At 39.0% G+C, this 19,141-nt stretch overlaps 1 protein-coding gene across 2 annotated transcripts in view; it reads right to left on the bottom strand.

Moving 5' to 3' along the window:
* PARP14 (poly(ADP-ribose) polymerase family member 14) overlaps positions 1 to 19,141 on the bottom strand; it is a 45,100-nt gene that overhangs the window by 3,870 nt on the left and 22,089 nt on the right. Inside the window, exons 7-15 of one of the 2 annotated variants that reach the window (XM_025285178.3) lie at positions 18,673 to 18,909; positions 17,920 to 18,141; positions 14,589 to 14,667; positions 12,338 to 12,487; positions 11,993 to 12,055; positions 11,495 to 11,662; positions 7,710 to 7,913; positions 4,023 to 4,622; positions 2,420 to 2,553 (exon numbers count right to left, since the gene is read on the bottom strand). In XM_025285178.3, coding sequence (XP_025140963.3) covers positions 2,420 to 2,553; positions 4,023 to 4,622; positions 7,710 to 7,913; positions 11,495 to 11,662; positions 11,993 to 12,055; positions 12,338 to 12,487; positions 14,589 to 14,667; positions 17,920 to 18,141; positions 18,673 to 18,909 — 1,857 coding nt within the window. The remainder of the gene's footprint in view (positions 1 to 2,419; positions 2,554 to 4,022; positions 4,623 to 7,709; positions 7,914 to 11,494; positions 11,663 to 11,992; positions 12,056 to 12,337; positions 12,488 to 14,588; positions 14,668 to 17,919; positions 18,142 to 18,672; positions 18,910 to 19,141) is intronic. The other variant, XM_044942540.2, reaches the window with a different exon arrangement.

Here is a 19,141-nt window from a genome sequence, read left to right as displayed (position 1 = left end):
AGGTGTACAGCATAGAGATTTGACTAACCACCACAAGTCCAGTGAACACCCGTCATTTCATAAAGATATAAAATTAATGAAATAGAAACAATTTTTTTCCTTGTGATGAGAACTCTAGGATCCACTCTCCCAACAACTATCACACATGACATAGTGTGTGAAAGCAGTGTTAATTATATTTATCATGTTGTACATGACATCCCCAGGACTCCTTTATCTTATAACCACAAGTTTGTACCTTTTGCCTACCTTTCAACCCATTCCCTCTCCTGGTACCCCCTGCCTCTGGCAACCACAAATCTTATCTCTTTCTCTATGATGAGTCTTTTTACTTTTGCAGTATAATTGACCTACAACACCATGCTAGTTCCTATTATATAACATAATGATTCAATACTTCCATGTATTTCAAAATGATCACCATAATAAGTGCAGCTACAATCAGTCATCATACAAGGATGTGACATAATTACTGACTATATTCTCCACACTGCACACTTCATACCTGTGACTCCTCTACTGTGCAACTGGAAGTTTGTACCTCTTAATCTCTCACCTATTCCTCTCCTTCCTATATTGAGAGACTAAAACAAAATACACTGGCACAAACTTTGATATTGAATTCATTGTGAGTATGACTATGAAGATATTCTCTAGTACTTATTCACAGGAGAACTCTCTCAGGAGTCAGTCTCAGTATTGTGAAGCATTAAGTCTCTTAATCAAATGCTTGCTCTTTGATTTATAGACATAAAACTTAAAGTTGAGCGTTTACTTCTATGCATTGTCTACTAGGAAGCACAAGGATGAATTTGAGGGCCTCTTCTAGTAACTATCTGCTGCTAAGTCGCTTCAGTCGTGTCTGACTCTGTGCGACCCCATAGACGGCAGCCCACCAGGCTTCCCCATCCCTGGGATTCTCCAGGCAAGAACACTGGAGTGGGTTGCCATTTCCTTCCCCAGTGCATGAAAGTGAAAAGTGAAAGTGAAGTTGCTCAGTTGTGTCTGACTCTAGCGACCCCATGGACTGCAGCGCTCCTCCATCCATGGGATTTTCCAGGCAAAAGTACTGGAATGGGCTGCCATTGCCTTCTCCGAGTAACTATCTAGGACCTGATAAAATACATGTTATGTATTTTTGTAAACTAACGGTACTAACAGTATTAGGAAACTAATTTCCCTACCCTCTTTTTTTGTCCATTTTCTTCATTTATTTATGTTATTTGAAGGACAGCTTTGTAGGACACTTCAAATCTTTTTTGAATTATTATTATCATCACTTAAGTACATAAATAACAGAGTGGTGGCAGTGCAAAAAGAGAATAAGAGAAAATTTGCAGAGAAAGAAAATATAGGCCTTATTGAAAGACTTGTTATTATGGATGAAAGGAAGGTACTCAAAGATCTCTAGCTTTCCTCAGAAAGTGATGGAATCAAGGACAGGAAGTGGGAAGGAAGGGGAAATGATGAGATAAGCTTTAGGGAAATTGAATTAGCAGACAGATATTCAAGCGGAGATATTTTTTAGGCCATTGGTATGTTCCAGGGCTTGAGTCAAAGATCTAGATTGGTGATGCTGATTTGAGAACTATCAACACTGAAATAATAGCTGCAGGTGAGAAGAGTAAAAATAATCCTTGGTAAAGTGAGGAGACAGAATGGTGGTGCTGGTTTAGTTGCTCAGTCGTGGGTAACTCTTGAAACCCCATGGACTGTACCTGCCAGGCTCCTCTGTCCATGGAATCTCCCAGGCAAGACTACTGAAGTGGGTTGCCATTCCCTTCTCCAGCAGAGACAGGATACCAACATATAAATCTGTGGGTAAGCTAGGATTAGGGGTTTAGAGGAGAAACACATACCAGAGATAATGAAAGGAAATTTAGTTAAAAGAAGGAGAAGAAAGCATCTAAATAATATTGCCGTACAAATCCAAGGAGAAAATAATTTCAAAAAGCAAACTTTTTAAACTACTATTTAAAAGCAGAAGATGCCCAAATAAAGGAAATGAACAAGGAAGGGACCACTGGATTATCAAGGAAGAAGGCACTGCCGACCTGTGAGTGGTGGTGCAGAAGCATACAACCCTGATCTGAGGAGCCTCCCTGTGTCTCTCTGTCGTGCTTGCTGGTTATCAACTCCAACTCAGGAGCCATATTTAGGCATTTTTGTTAGCTTGCTTCACAAAGTAAATATATAGTGTTATAATATCATATTACAATCTAATGTGATACAGTAATAACACAAGAAGCTCAATGACTCAGTAATCATAGTGACAGGAGTAGGATCTAGAATTTAAAACCTAATTACCATAAAATATTCTAATTTGGGATAAAACAAATGAGAGTGAAAATGTATTTATCCAGGACCATGACAGCCCTTTTTCTACCATTGAGAATCCCCATGTCCGCAGAAGGCTTACCTTCTCTATTTTGAATTGTGCACAGGTCTCTTGAAACTTGCTCGCCACAGTTCTGTATTCTGGATGATGAGGCTGTAGCTCAACCACACAGACTTTCTGCTGCTTCATATCACTCCAGTATGGGGGCAGCTCAACTGCAAAACAAACATTTGAAAACTCCCTCGCACCTGAGAAGCCTCATCTACATAGTCCATATTCCTGGTATGCTTTGAAAAACTGACTATCATTTGTGCTCTTGTTTTACAATCTCCTAATTTGAAGTGTACAAGAAGCCTCTTATCTTTCTAGAAGAACGTTTCCAAAATGTGAGCCACAGATAACCCAAATCAGAACCAACTATAATGCTTGTTTAAAAAAAAAAACAACAAAAAACCCTCACAGAGACTTACTTCGTGGTCCACTGAATAAGACTTCATCTTCTAATGCAGGGTACACGGGTTCAGTCCCTGGTCAGGGAACTAAAAGCCCACATGCTGCAGAGCAACTAAGCCCACAGATTGTAACAAAGAGCCCCCTCACCTCAATGAAGACCCAGCGCAGCCAAAAACAACAACAAAGACAAACAAAAAGCTCTCACAGATCTACTGAATCAAAATCTCTGACGGTAGAACCTGCATCCTACAGGTTTGATCATGCTCAGATTTGAGAACTCTTGGTGTAGTATAACTCAGCCACATAGTCTGCTCAGTCTCTAATCAGTCAGAATTTAATAATTTTGCAATATAAACAATTTTCCTACAATGTTTGCAATAAATAGTCATTAATGTTTTGCTTACAAATGCATGGCTCTTTGCCAGAACTCACCACCACTACCACATCCTTCAGACCCATTCTTCCATTATTCCTCGCAGCACCCTTAAGAGTTGGGTGGGCGGCAGGTTTAGCTTTGTGGCAGGCTGGGGGCGGCAGCTCTGCCTCCCCTTCTGCCAAACAGACTGCTGTACTTGTCATTTCCCCAGGGTTGCTCAGAGTCTGAGGAATCGGTCACATTGATCTCACAATGTACTGAAAGCCATTTAGTAGTTTTCAGTGGGGGATTTTTGTGGTTCAAAGGCAGGAATAACTGTCTACACAAGACGAGCTTTCCCTTCTCAGGAACCTTGAAGGCTGCTTCCTAATGTTTGTGTCAGGGATTCTTATCCTCAGGCAGGGGAGAAAGTGACTCGGGGAGACCCTACAGGCTCCCCATGCACTCAGTCATTAGTCACAGACCCCAAGGGCCCACTCTCTAACTGTTTTCCTTTTGTTCTAGAAAGCCTTAGGCTACTTTACAGCCCATGGCATTTCCTTTCCTGACTGAGGCAGCCATTACCCTCAACCCCTGTCAGCAAAACTAACCCTAGGAAGCTTATAAACTGCAGAGTTGAGAACAAATGCAACGTTTGACTATTGCTACCATGAAGATAATGATGATCAGCTGTTGGGTGCACCCATGCTATATTTTCCTGGCCAAAGTGTAAGCTCCTTCAACCCAGAGACCAAGTTTTCTATTTTCTTCCATGAGGGTTACTTGGATTTTATCTACTTGAACAACATTCTGATGTATGTACAACACACAACACAGGCATAAAGTAATGGACAGCAAGAAGAAAGTTTGAGTTACCTTCAGATTTTGTATGGCGCTGAACAGATAAGTTGTTTCCTTTTGCATCTGTAGCAGTGTATGTCTTCAAGTCCACTGTGTAGCTCTGATTATTGATTTTGACATCAATTGTCTTTCTCTTTTGTTTCTTTGCATCCTCCAATTGCATGTTGGTTATTTTGTCAAAACTATGAAATATATTATTATAGTCCTCATATTGCCATTCTACAAAATCACTGGTACGATCTGCCAGAGATTCCTGTTCTTTGGACAATCTAACTCTCTTGATCATGTCCTCAATTGCATTTCTAGCTTGTATCACATCTTTGGTAATTCCAGAGACCTCAATCAAAGGTCTTTCACGGTTCAAGGAAATGGAAATATTTAGCTTCTTCTGAAGCTCATTCAATTCTTTATATTCATTTACATCAAAGTTTTTGATACATTCATCTTCACTGTTGTAGGGACACTGTTCCATTTGAATGAGGTCCTGTATCCACAAGAGAGCGTTTTCCACATTTTTTACATTTTTACCACACACCTGAAAAACTGCTAATTCTGTTTTCTTTTCTAAAACCAGAGTCTGTTTTTTGGGAGATTTACTCGAGAAGCCCAAAAATGCTAAAAAAGAAAAGAAAAGAAGATTAGCTATTTCTCTTTCTTTGTCTCTTCCTTCCTTCCTTTCCTTCTCCCTCCCTCTCTCTCTTTTACTTTCTTTCTTTCTTTGTCACCATGCTGTACATTACATTCCCAGAACTTGCTCATCTTATAACTGGATGTTTTTACTCCTTTGACCAATTTTACCCATTTCACCCACCTCTCATTCCCCTCTGCCCACCATGACCACCCACCCTACCTCTGGCAATCATCAGTCTGTCTTCTATGAGTTCAGTATTTTTTTAAAAGATTCCACATATAAGGGCTGTCATTGAGTATTTGTCTTTCTCTGTCTTATTTCACTTATCATAATGTCCTCAAGGTCCAACCATGTTGTTGCAAGTGGCAGGATTTCCTTCTTGTTTATGGCTAAGTAATATTTCATTATATATAGAATATTTCATTATATATATTTTATATATAATATTGCATTATATATATATGTACATATATATAAATCTCCCCTCCCTCTTGAGAGTACTGGTGTCTTAAAAGCTACTTTGAAGGTGGGAAAAGCCTAGCTTTCAAATAGGGACAGGATGAGTAATATTTCATTACATATATATTTAATGAAATACATATATAACATCTTCTTTATAATCCAGCTTTCAAAGATTCCATGTTGTGGCTACTGAAAACAATGGTACAATGAACATGGATTCAAGGAAGTGATTTCATTTCCTTCAGATAAATACCCTGAAATAGAATTGCTAGATCATATGGTATTTCTATTTTTAATCCTTTGAGGAACCTCCATAATGTTTTCCACAGTGGCTGTACCAATTTACATTCCTACCAAAAGAGCATAAGTTTTCCCTTTTCTCCACATCCTCACCAACAATTGTTATTTCTTGTCTTTTTTTTTTTTATCATTTATTTTCCCCTATGTTTTCTTCTAGAAGTTTTATGGGCAGGTCTTAATATTTGAGTCTTTAATCCTTTTTTTCTTTTTTCCCATGCCACATGGTATGTGGGATCTTAGTTCCCCAGCCAGGGATGAAACCTGTGCCCTCTGCAGTGGAAGAGCAGACTTTTAATTTCACTGGACCACCAAGAAAATCCCTGGTCTTTTTGCCAATAGCTGTTCATCATGTGAGGTGGTCACTCATTATGATTTTGATTTATATTTCCCTGATGATTAATAATGTTGAGCACTTTTCCATATACCTATTGGCCATTTGTATATCTTTCTTTGAAAAAATGTCTATTAGATAACTCTATCTTAAAATCAGATTGTTTGCTTTTTTTTTTCTATTGAGTTGAATGAGTTTCTTTATATATTTTGGATGTTAACACCTTACCAGATATACAATTTGCAAACATTTTCTCCCGTTCAGTGGGTTGCCTTTTCATTTTGTTGATGAATTCCTTTGCTGTGCAGAAGCTTTTTAGTTTGATGTAGTTACACTTACTCATTTTTGCTTTTGCTATTTGTACTTTTAGTGTCAAATCTAAAAAGAAATCATTGCTAAGACCAATGTCAAGGAGCTTACCTATATGTTTTCTTCTAGGAGTTTATAGTTTCAAGTCTTATGTTCAAGTCTTTAATCTGTTTTGATTTGATTTTTGTGTCCAGTGTAAGATAGTGGTCGAGTTTCATTCTTTTGCATGTGGCTGTCCAGTTCATAGGCTTCTGAAGCAAGCACTCAACACTGTTTATTGATGAGACTATCCTTTCCCTACTGTATATTCTTGGCTCCCATGTTGTAAATTAATTAAACATATGTGCATGGGTTTATTTCTGGGCTGTCTATGGTGTTGGTCTCTATTAATCTCTGTGTCTATTTTTATCAGTACCAAACTGTTTTGATTATTGTATCTTTGTAATATAGTTTGAAATCAAAAAGTATAATGTTTCTAACTTTGTTCTTCTTCCTCAAGATTGCTTTGGCTATTTGGGATCTTTTGTGGTTCCATGCAGATTTTAAAATTGTTTATTCTACCTTCTGTGAAAAGTGCCATTGGAATTTTGATAGGCATTGCATTGAATCTGCAGTCTGCATTAAGCAGTGTGGCTATTTTAACAATATTAATCCTTCCAATCCATGAGCATAAACTATATTTCCATTTACTTATATCTTCTTCAGTTTCTTTCATCAATATTTTATAGTTTTCACAGTATAGGTTTTTTACCTCCTTGGTTAAATTTATTTCTGGGATTTTATTCTCTTTGATGCAATTATAAATGCATCTTAATTTCTCTTTGTGTTAGTTCATTAAAGATTAGCTAATTTCAAATCAGACAGAGAGAGACAAACTGATAATGAGGAATTTGGAAAAAAAAAACCTCATAGAAAAAGAGATCAGACTTGTGGTCACTAGGAGGCTGGAGGGCAAGGGTTGAAGGCAACTGGAGAAAGGTAGTCAAAAGATACAAACTTCCAATTACAAGGTAAATAAGTACCAGGAATGTAATATACAGAATGATGACTATGATATTGTGATTTATCAGAAAAAATATATTTGGTCATCTGAATGGCCAAATATTTTTCCCATATATACAGTATTTGGCTTGTGACTGGCATCGAAAGTGGAGGGCCATCTTGTTACACTGAGAGCCCTTTGCCTGTGGAATCTGATTCCATCTCTGAGTAGATGATGTCAAAACCAAGTTGAATCCTCAGACATCCTGCTGGGGTCTGAGAATTGCTTGTGGCTACAGGAAAGCCTCCACACATACATTGAAATTGGGTCCAAAAACCTTCTTTAATGACTGCAGTTAACACTACTATATGCTGTATATGAAAGCCGTTAAGAAAGTAAATTCTAAGAGTTCTTGTCACAAGAAAAAAAATTATTCTTTTCTTCTTTGTTTTCTCTTTTATTGTATCTATGTGAGATGATGGAAGCTAACTAAACTGATCATGGTAATCATTTCACAATAATATAAGTCAAACTATTATGTTGTGTATCTTAAACTTATACAGAGATGTATATCAACTATATCTCCATAAAACTGGAAGAAAGCTAATAAACTACCAAAAAAGGATAGCTGTTTCTCATGTAACATCAATATTAGGAACATGTATTTCATAAAAATGAACAACTCACATGCTATTTTAGATATCACAGACTGTTGGAAAGAAGCCTGATGTCCTCTTTTTGTCATGTTGGCACGAAACACATCCAGTACTTGAGGCTGAAAGATAACAACTTTAACTTTTTTCATAGACTGGACTAATTTTTTCTGAATAAATTCTTCAATGGCATCAAGTATGGCTACTGCAACCTTATCCGGGTCTTGTTTGGCACTACCTGGAAAGGCAAATAATAAAAATAATTAGGGGGAAAAGGCCCAACTGGAAAAGAGTGAAGAATAAATTAGGGATTCCAATTCTCAGAATAAATTCCCACTCTTCAACTCTCATCACCATGGACTTTACTAACAAGGCATCAGTAAACACTCCTGAAGTCCTGGATGCAATGGGGACTTTTTGTTCCAGGACGTCAGGAACAGCCCAACAATGAACAATGAAACATAACTTGGTGTCTGATGTTCTTATTTGCTCTATTCAGCTGATCCCAGCTCACTGTGTCCCTCTGTTACAGAGCACAGGTAACCTCTCTTGGCTCACTAGTGTCCTTAGAAGACCCAGAAAAAGTAAAAGATGATAATGTATGTTGACATATACTGCTATTTAAAGAGAACAATGATTACTTTTTGTTGAGTCATTTCTTGACTTTATGGATATATTCTTTTCTCTCAGATGTCTTTGGGTACCTGATTTAAAATGAGCTAATTCTGTAAGATACCTAAATCCATAAGCTATTTGTTATAATCTGTAATTCTTTGCACACAAATTATCCATGAGCCTCCAAGAAGTTTTGCCTCCTCCAGTCAGTGCAGTTTTAGCTGAGTTGCAAGGTTCAAGGCTGCAACCCGAGCAAGATCTTTTCCTATATTAAACATGCTTCATATCTTGATTTCCCAAGCCTACTGCCTAAATAAGAGTATGAAAGTTCCTTGAAAAGACTCATGAAAAGTCAGGGAAGCAGTTCCATATGAATAGCAGCTATCATATTGAGGGAGCTGCTGCTGCTGCTGCTAAGTCGCTTCAGTCGTGTCCGACTCTGTGCGACCCCATAGACAGCAGCCCACCAGGTTCCCCCGTCCCTGGGATTCTCCAGGCAAGAACACTGGAGTGGGTTGCCATTTCCTTCTCCAATGCATGAAAGTGAAAAGCGAAAGCCAAGTTGCTCAGTCATGTCTGACTCTTCGCGACCCCATGGACTGCAGCCTACCAGGCTCCTCCGTCCATGGGATTTTCCAGGCAAGAGTACTGGAGTGGGGTGCCATTGCCTTCTCCGATATTGAGGGAGGGAGGCAGGCAATGTGAAAATCCCCTGGGTCGCTTGGTGTGATAGATGAAAGGCCCACTTGGATTATCCCTGTTCATTGTGCCCACTATTATTGCAGAGAGGACAGCAACCCTCTCTGACCTGGCTATGGAGACAACTGTAGCAATGTAGACAATTCCCATATAAAACAAACCCAGAGGGTTTGTGCACGGTTTTTTGATTACATGATCAGAGGAAGAGAGAAACTCTCATTGTAAAGCTGTAGTTATTCCATGATATTTGGAAGAATCTAAATGGTAGTGTTCAGATACATTCATCCACTCTCAACAATCTAAGCACTTCGGACACGGAGGATGTGGCATGTGGGGATAAATAGGTGTTCAACAGGTAAAGTATGGGAAACTGAGGGAAAGGCTATGCCAGATAGAACTATGTAAGGGGTGTGATACGTTGAACTTCATGTGTTCAGGGGAACAGATCTGGTTTTTAGAAAGTTAAACCAGGAATAGAGGGGTGAATGGAGGAAGCACTGGAGCAGGGAGCCCAGTTCTAAAGCGGAGTCTATAAGTAAAGGTTTAGGCAAAAGATAAGAGCTGAACAAAGAAGAGGCCAGAATGAAGAGCTGGGTATCGGGGTTGAGGAGATATTCAGGAATTAAAGTCAGCAGGGCCAAGTGACCAACTGGCTTTTCACTTGCTCCTGTCCTTTGCCACCCACATCCTTCATGTATGTTTCACATGCCACACTGCACTGTGATTGTTTGCTAACATATCTGTGTCTCATAAGAGGTTAGGTGCCTCTTCTGAACTGAACCTTTTTCTTAGTCATCAAACTGATTAATAAGCTAATGCACACAGGAGTGGGGAAGAGTGTAGAATCAAAGATTCTAGATAGAAAGTGATATTTTTAACATGCTTGGGGTTATGAGGAAGGGCAGGTGTGGGGAGAAGACAGTGAACTGGAGTTCAGAGTTTGCTTTCAGCTTGAGATGCCTGCAGGTAACACTGAGTGCCCATTCTCTCCCCTCAAGCAGGTGCCTGTGAGGAACAGGGAGAGGGCTTCCTTTATACTGCCAGCAACTGTCTCGATTACAGTCTCAACTCATAAACACCACTAAGGAAGCAAACTCGTCCATCTGTTAGTCTAAGGGCCTGCTCAGGTAGGGGTAGCGACGGGGAAAATAGACGAGCAAGAAATTGCTAACCTTGATTTATTTGTGCAGACCAGCAATGCAACCAGGTCAGTGGAAAAAACAACAGGTTTGAACTAACCCAGAAATATTTATACAAAACTAAAACTGCCTCATTTCCTTATTTCTTCTCTGACTCCACTCAGGGACTCCCTTGGGAAGGTCAGTGCCACTCTGAGGCTGCCTGCTTTCTTGGCACAATTAAAGTTAAGGCAGAAACACAAGACTGGAGCTCAGAGGAAAAAGCAGATGGAGGTAGAGACTACAGAGTCATTAGTGGGTGTCCATTAAAAATGACAGAGATCAGGACAGACAGATAATACATTGGCTAATCTGCTAGGACTGAATGATACTACAAAGAGAATGGAAGAATAAAGGGTATATAAATCATACTTTCAGATATGGAGAACCAAAGAGACATAACATTCTATGTGGGAAAATTAAGAAGAATGAAAAATATAAGAGAAATCAAAATATGGGATGGAGGAAAAGAAGAAGGCCCTGAAAGTAACAAGGATGGTTAGGTTTATGAAGCTAAGCTTTTGGAGGGCCTAAAATGCCAGTATGAGACACTCAAACTTGGATTCCTGAGCAATGGAATGTTTAACCCAGTGCTGTGCCTTCTCTCTCTGGGACCAGTCATCTCCAGCCACTTCAAGCCTGAGCAGCTCCCTTAAGGGAGACCAAGCAGGAGTACCTGATTCAGGCACATGACTCAGATTCCTGGGGAAGCAGCTCAGAGAGCATCACCTTACAAATGATAAGCCCAAAGCACCATCCTTATAAAAGAAGACTCATACAATCGTTGTACAGTTTGAGGAAAACAAGAAACTCCAAAAAGGCAGGCAGGCCGTGGAAGGCCTAGATTTTCTGACTCATTAGAATCCACCGAGTTCTGTTGACTGAGAGGCCGAGATGCCCCGTGACCAGCCCCTTGTTGAGGAGGCAAGAGAAGGGGATGGCCATGCTGTCTGGAGGAAGCAGAAGTCCACACACTGGTGTTTCAGTGAAGAGGGGTAGAGGGGAAGTTGAAGACTAAACAATGGGACATGTTTAGGGGGTGAAAAAGAGAAAAGAGTGGATAAAAGTAATGAGAAACGGACTTTTTCTCTCCCTTCTCTTCCATATTAGAAAGCAAATGTCTACTATGCCAATACTCTCTTCACTTTTCTTCATTTTTCCCTTTTACTTAAACTACCCTCAGGCTTTGCTCCTTCCCTCAGGGGCTGCCCTGAGTTGAGGAAACTGACTGATGCCGACTCAGCAGTAAGTACATTAACCATCAGCACCAAATCCGAGGGAGAGTGGTCGCCTTGGGATTCAGCCTTGACAGCCAGAGGCCACAAACCTGTCCCGATGGCCGGGAGGCAAACAGACGAGTAATGGCGTTTTTCACACTCTTGCAAAACACAGGTGACTGATCTCTTGACATCATTTCCACCAATGACGTGAATGATATTCTTGCACTTCAAACCCCCACCTTCAGTAATTATATAATCACTGTGGCCCTGTTGAGCTGGGAAACATGAGACAAAAAGACAGAAAATTAGAGGCTGAACCCACTCTCTGATTGTTTAAAAAGGAAAATGTCTGAATTGGAAGATAAAGTATTCTCTGTGAATACGAAACTCCTGAAATACTAGCTCTGATGAATCTCACTTCTCTTATTAACTGGGAGATTACTTTTCATTTCTGATTCACTGCAACAGGAATTCTTCAGTAAAAGGCATGATTTCCAGATCAATATGTTGTCCTCCCAACCCCACGACTTTCCTCATCCTCCACAGCCTCCCATATTCAATCTTCCACTTAAAACTTAGAATCAAAACATAGCATTGTGCCTTACCTTGGCGAGAACATTCTATTTCCACATTTTTCCCAGCACTTTCTAAAATTGCTTTGGAGACCCCTGCATGAGAAAATCAAGATATTTACACACATCAGAATGATTGCCTCACAGTCTAAACGCTTTCACCATCATCGAAGGAATCCTATAACTAGGGTATTTGTGATAACAAAGAAGAAAAATTCATAAAAGAACTGTTCCCAATTATGAGAAACCATGTCAAAACAATTTAAAAATTATTAATTAGTATTAATAAGACAGAGCTGTAGAAACCAGTTTGGCTATAGGAGCCCTACTTCATGGGCTCTACTGTGAGGATTACACTAGTCAAGCTTCTGGAAGTACCTGCTTTGAGATTAAATGACTTTGATGTTGAATTTACGATCACATCTGCCTCTTCTTTGCTGATATCTCCAGAGGCTACCTGGAAAATGATGGGCCCAATCTCCATTTCATACACCCCTAAATCAGGGTTAGAAATAGTTCCATAGAAATCTAACAAGGGAAAAAAAAAATGGAGTCGGTAACAAGTCAGCAATAGCAAGAATGACTTAGGTTTCATGGTCCTCACCTGTGCCCCGCTCAACCTTCTCTTTCTCTCTCTCTGCCCCTCTATGTGATCTCTGGCATTTAACTTGGCCCTGCCTCTGAGCCCCTGATGGTCTGTTTCTGGCAAAGGATTATAAAATATAATATGTATCGAACGTGGACTTCAGTTGCTGACCGAGGTGGATTAGTCGACTTGAGCCTTTCTTCTCCACTGATGACAAGTGAAAACATGGGACACAAACAAAAAGCCACTCTCGGAGAACCGAGGCGTTCACAGCAGCAGGCAAATGGGGGAAGGGAGTCAGAATTGGAAGAAGCAGCCTTTAGTGCTTCCCATTTTGTTTGGTAATTTTTCCTCTTTTATCTCCCAGCCTTGACCCAAGCATGGCCCTCGTTACAGAACTACACAATGAAGACAGGCAGCAAAACTCTCAGAGAATGTCTGTCTTGTGGCCAGAGGACTGAGAAAATGGGTCCCCGTGAGCTGAAGAGAAGAGCAGAGAAGCCTCATTTTTTCCCGTACTTTTCCTTTCTAAATCTAGACCCTGTATAAGGTGCCCTGGATGTAGAACTCCACAGTGACACCACGGGGAGCTAAAACTGAGGGAGATTCTATATTCCTGTCCAGAAGAATCAGAAAAAAAAAAAAAAAGGGACTTGTGGTCTGAAAAGTGTCTATGTGCTATACAAGAAATCCTTGGCTTTTTGTTTGTTAGGTCCCCTCCCTACCCCCTCTGCTTTGCCCAAGGGCAACTCTGATCACTCAAGGCAACAGAACTCACAGCTTCAACTCTGACAGAACCTTGTCCTTCTGGCCAGAAGACCTGGAGAATAGCCTTCTGCAAGACAATGTAAGGGGAATGCTGGGGCAGTGAGCTGGAGAGGGTGACCCCCTGTTCTCTGTATGACTGCACATGGGTAGACCCAAGCTGCACAGCAAAGGCTTTAGGAATGGAATTGATCTTAACCACTGCCCAAACATAAGGTGAGGCAGAACTTGTAGAATGAAGCTAACTGACTGGCTGCCTGCTCAAACAAAGGAAACAATGGCCATTTTCCAGAGGATTTTAACAGGACCCTAGTCGTACAGCATAATGTTTAAAATGCCCATTCTATAATCCAAAATTGCTTGTCACCCAACGAACCAGGAAAATGTGATCAATTCTTAAGTATAAAGATGCTTAATATAGATGCTAATCTTAAAGTGACTCAGATGTTGGAATAATCAGACAGTTTTTAAAGGCTCTACTATAACTACTATAACTCCCTGAGGGCAAAGTAAACACATTTGAATGCATGAAAATAATCTGGAATGAAAGGAAAAATAAGGATCTCTACAGAGAAATATAAACTATAAAATAAGAATCAAATGGACATTTTAGAACTTAAAAGACAATGTTTGAAATTAAAAGTTCACTGGATAGGCTATATATAGTATAGTAGATAGAAAAAAAATCAGTGAATTTGAAGGTAGCTTAATAAATGTTATCCAATCTGAAGAACAGCGAGAAAAAAGATGGAAATTAAAAAAAAAAGAACAGATCTTCAGAAATACTATCAGAAGGCTTACCATTTGTGTTATTGAAGCACCAGAGGGAGAGGAGAGAGACGAGTGCAGAAAAATATATTTGAAGAAATGACTGAAAAATTCCCAGGTCTGACGGAAGCCATACATGTTCAGATTTAAGAAGCTTCAGCAAACTCCAAACAGGATAAACTCAAATATACAACAGTAACTTTGACAGAGGAGAAGCATTTGTTTGGTTTTATTTCTTTAAGTGTATCTATTTTTGAAAACACTTATCACATCATCCTTAGTAGCCTCATCATCACTTAAAAACCGATTGTACACATTACATTTGTCCAGCCTACTCTTTCACCCCGGATCACATAAATATGACCAGTGTCTTGCATGCTTAGGTATATGGAATATAATTTAATATTTATCACAAATTGACTTTTTCATAAAAATCATCCTGTTTTACTTCTCACTGAATAGTCATTTAGCAATTATAAATAATTCCTCTCTTTAAAAGCTTTACTGAACCTTGTGTACTTTCAGCCTTGGAAACTTTGTCACTGATGAAATTTCCATTAGCTCTTCTGGTAAATTCATCTGAGAATGCCTAGAAATACAAATACAGTTTTAACCACCACAGTTCTCAGTAGATAAATCAGTCTGATTCAGACATTTTGATCCTACATGCACATTTATGAGAGAACAATTCTCAACGTATTATTTATTTTCATTATAGATTTTTAAGTTACAAAAACTCATAAACTCTATTTTTAGAAATATACACTATGAAAATTATCAAAGATGTGAACAAAGATATAAATATAAGGATACTGATTACAATGCTGTTTGCAACTGAGAAAAAATTAAAGTTTAAAACTCCAACAGGAAAATGGTTAAATAAATTTTTGTATGCCCATATGCTGTAGTATTTACTTCCCTGGTGGCACATATGGTAAAGAATCTGCCCTCAATGTGAAAGACACAGGTTCGATCCCTGAGTCAGGAAGATCACCTGAAGAAGGGCATGCCAACCCACTCCAGTATTCTTGCCTGGAAAATCCCATGCACAGAGGAGCCTGGAAAGCTACAGTCCATGGGGTCACAAAGAGTCAGACACGACGCCACAACTAACACTTTTACTTTCATGCTGGAGTATTTGGCAGCCATTTTAAATCATATTTTTAAAGAATAGTTAATAGAACAGGGAAAAGCTTATTTTATACTATTAAATGAAAAAAGGATGCTATTAAAATACATAGTCCCACATTTAAAAGTCCACATATATAAAAGAAGACTGGAATGAAATACAACTAAAAGAATTTATGCATTTCTTGTTCAGTTTCTACAATGAAGATGTATTATTTTCATAATCAGTAAAACCAAATATTTGCTGTTGTCAAAAATACAGTGTTAAGAGAAAGACAATCACAAGGACCCAGACACTTCAGTTTTTAACTTATTTGTACCAGGAGAGAAATAGCTAGGGGAGTAGTGTCTTGGGAGTTAGAGGCTGGAATTCCATTTCTTTGCCTGGTAGTGACACACCAATATCATCACTTTCTTCCTCCTTATTACAAGCAACAGGAAATTTTGTTGGAAATGAACAAGTAACATCTTGACTCAAAGGCTTATACAATAATGGGAAGAGGACCAGACAGAAGTGACTATAGAGCCAAGGTCTCAGGCTTAAAGACTACTACAAGCACCAGGCAGGCTACAGGACTAAAGGTGGACGGGGGTAAAGGTGGACTGGTTTGACTCCGGGGAACTAGAGAGTAACTGCCATTCAACCACAGCAAATTGTTCAGGCTCATATCCATGTCCAATGTGCCAGAATTTTTGAATTTTTAGGTCACAGTGGACATCTGGAGCTTAATATGACATGTTTGATTCTTAAATGCCAGCAACAGAGTCAAATTGTTTAAAAAAAAACAGCCCAAATAAAGCATATCTAGAGGCTCCATTCAGACCGCAGGCTTCTGTTTACAACCTCTGTTATAGTCTCCACCTATAAATATTTCAATAAGTTTTGCTTATTTGGGGGCAAATAAAACCAAAGCTTAACTCTCTTTACAAGTCTTAAGAGAAAAAGTGTCACATGTATGGAAAAGCAATACTATTTCCAATGGCAGTAACAGTGTCTGTCTAGGCTAACTCCTTTATCAAATACTTGAAGAATTTGAATCTTTAGGAAAGATAATGAAGGGCTGAGATTGCACAGAAATAGTGAGTTTCGAGGGTTCAGATCATGTCATAGGACTCACTTCCTTCAATGAACCTGGCCATTCATTCAAAAACTCAGCATTTCATCTCTCTAGTTCATTTTATGTGTACAAATCTTAGCTCCCCAAGTAATTATGATTTGTAGGAGGGAGAGTACATGCTACATACCCATTCAGTAATCCATATCACTTTGTACAATGCAAGTCATAGGGAGACTGTTCAAAAAGCATTTATTGACTAGAAATGACTGTAGTTACGTGCGCCAACTAAATTGACCACATGTACTGCTCAGGGGGTTTAGCTGTCTGATTAGAATTTAGATTTGCTTGCTTCCAGAGTATTTAAAGGTAGTAGCTAGAGAGAGGAAAAAAAAAAAGTATGACCTAAAAATTCAGTTGGTCCAATGATATATGGACATCTCTTAGATAGCTAGCCTTAATCTGTTATTTCTTGCACTATTATGGAACTTTTCAAACATTTAATATCATCTACTCTCCTGGAGTCTAAGGACTTGGAGGGCAGGAATAATGGCCTCTTATTAAATGCTTCTTGTTCTCCCATAATGCTGATTCCAGCAGCTTACTCACAGCTGACGTTCAGCAAATGTGAGCTGGTTGATGAACTCTCTATGACCAAAGATGGTTCTGGTGTTTCTGGTCCCAACCATCTTACTCCTATGGGGATGTGCTGAGTCCTTCAGTTGTATATTATTTTGACATTCTCCTATTTGTAGGACCACACAGTACTTTTATATTATGTATTAAAATTTCTATGTTAATATGGAAGGAAATTCTATAGATTAAAGAGGTTTAAGGGATATGTCAACTCCATTGCAATACTGGGGCCTTATTTGAATTCTGATTCAAACAAGCTATAAAAACACAATAAAATATTTATGAAATAGTTTGAAATATGAACATTGACTTGATAATTGATGAAATAAAGGAATGATTGCCAATTTCTTTTAGGTGTGAAATAGTATTGTAGTTAGGTTACATTAAAAGAATTTAAAAAGAATCCTAATGTCTAAAACAAATACTGAATCAATTATGGATAAAATGTATATATGGGATCTGCTTCAAAAATAATATGGAAGGAAAGGAAATAAATGGAGATAGAGATGAAACATACTGGCCATAAGTTGTTAATTATGAAGATGAATATGGATAAAGGGATTTCATTATACTACTTTGCCTAGTAGTAGTAGTAATTTAATCGCTAAGTCGTGTCTGACTCTTGCGACCTCACAGACTGTGGCCTGCCAGGCTCCTCTGTCCATGGGATTTTCCAGGCAAGAATATTGGAGTGGGCTGCCATTTCCTTCTCCAGAGGATCTTCCTGACCCAGGAATTGAACCCAGGTCTCCTGCATTGCAGGCAGATTCCTTACTAACTGAGCTACAAGGGAAGCCAAATATTTTGTCTATTTTTGTATATGTTTCAAATTTTTCTTAATAAGTCAAATTTTTTCTATATGCATACATTTGCTTGAAATTTGCCATACTACAACTAGTCCACACTACTCTTTTACTTTCTTATGTGAAAATACATGAAAGAAACAACCTATCAAACCAAGAAGACACTTGAAAATGTTAGGGCTCAGTTGACAGAATAACCAGCAATGAGCAAGACCATACCTGAATAGTTTCATGATCACTTGGATGCAACAGAAACCAAACCTCTTGTAAAGTTCTGGGTTGATTCTTTCTACTGAATGTGAATACTTCTGAGATGATTAATTCAGCAAAAACATTTTTAGGAAACCCCAGATTTCCTGTTCCTATTGCTGGAAACGCAATTGAGTTTAAGGACAAACTCTCAGTGATCTCCAAACATTCTCTGATTATGTTTTCCATGATCTGAAAAGAACAAAGCACATTCTTATACATTTTTGCCTAGAAATTAGAGTTCAAACAAAAAGAATAAGAATTTAGCTACTATGGGATCTCTGCTTACTCCTTTTTGCTTTCAACAAAAGGCAGGTTAAGGGCAGTGAGAAGGGGGAAGGAAAAATAGAGGAGTAAACGAGGAAAAGGAAGGAAGAACGTGTGAGACCCTCCAAAAAGATTCAAATGCATTCAGCAATGATGGAAAGAAGCAAAGCAGTTACTGTTCTGACCCTTCGTTCTCTTCCATTCTTCATGCCTTCACCTTGCCTTCCTCACTAAAGGGTATCTTCAGCAACCCTTCCCTGAGTCCCAGCAATGGTTGAGAACCACAGTAAATTTATATTATTAACTGGTCCTTGGGAGAAGTCAGCTATAGCTCAAAGAAATGGCTCTGAGAATGTGATGTTATTACAGAACAGAGACAGACAGAGTCCAGTCTACTTTACATTGAGAGTTCAAAGAGCTACGCAATTTTCTGGAGAATTGAAAACCAGGTCCCACCTTCTGTGATGACAGTTTGTCATTTCTCCAGTTCGGAGCCACCACGTGAAGCACATGCTGGGAGTGCAGATTGCAGCCGCTGGTTCGCAGAACAGTGCCCACATCAACAACAACCCCCTGTCCAGCTGTCTTCAATTCCTCCTGCAGCTTTTGTCCTGCTTTTTCCAAGAAGGCCTTGGAAAGGGGCCCTCTATCAAGCTCAAGATCCGAGGAAATGGAGTTGACAACAACATGGGTCTTAAAAACAAAACCAACAATTTGTTTCAAATTCTAAGAAAAAGCATTCATCCAGGATTACTATATTTAAGCCCCTGGGCTTGGCACGGTGGGAGACAACTAAGATGATTAAGTTTTCAGAGATTAAAATACCACCTCAAAAGAGAGATACTTATTTAAATAACACTCTAGGACAAAAAGTAGCTGTCAATAAGCAACACATAAATGGTAGGGACTCACCAAAGGAGTCCAG

The sequence above is a fragment of the Bubalus bubalis genome, chromosome 1, assembly GCF_019923935.1.
Source record: "Bubalus bubalis isolate 160015118507 breed Murrah chromosome 1, NDDB_SH_1, whole genome shotgun sequence".
Classification (NCBI taxonomy): Eukaryota; Metazoa; Chordata; class Mammalia; order Artiodactyla; family Bovidae; genus Bubalus; species Bubalus bubalis.
The sequence above is the reverse complement of the archived record's forward strand: the minus strand, read 5'-3'. Positions and strand labels throughout refer to the sequence as shown.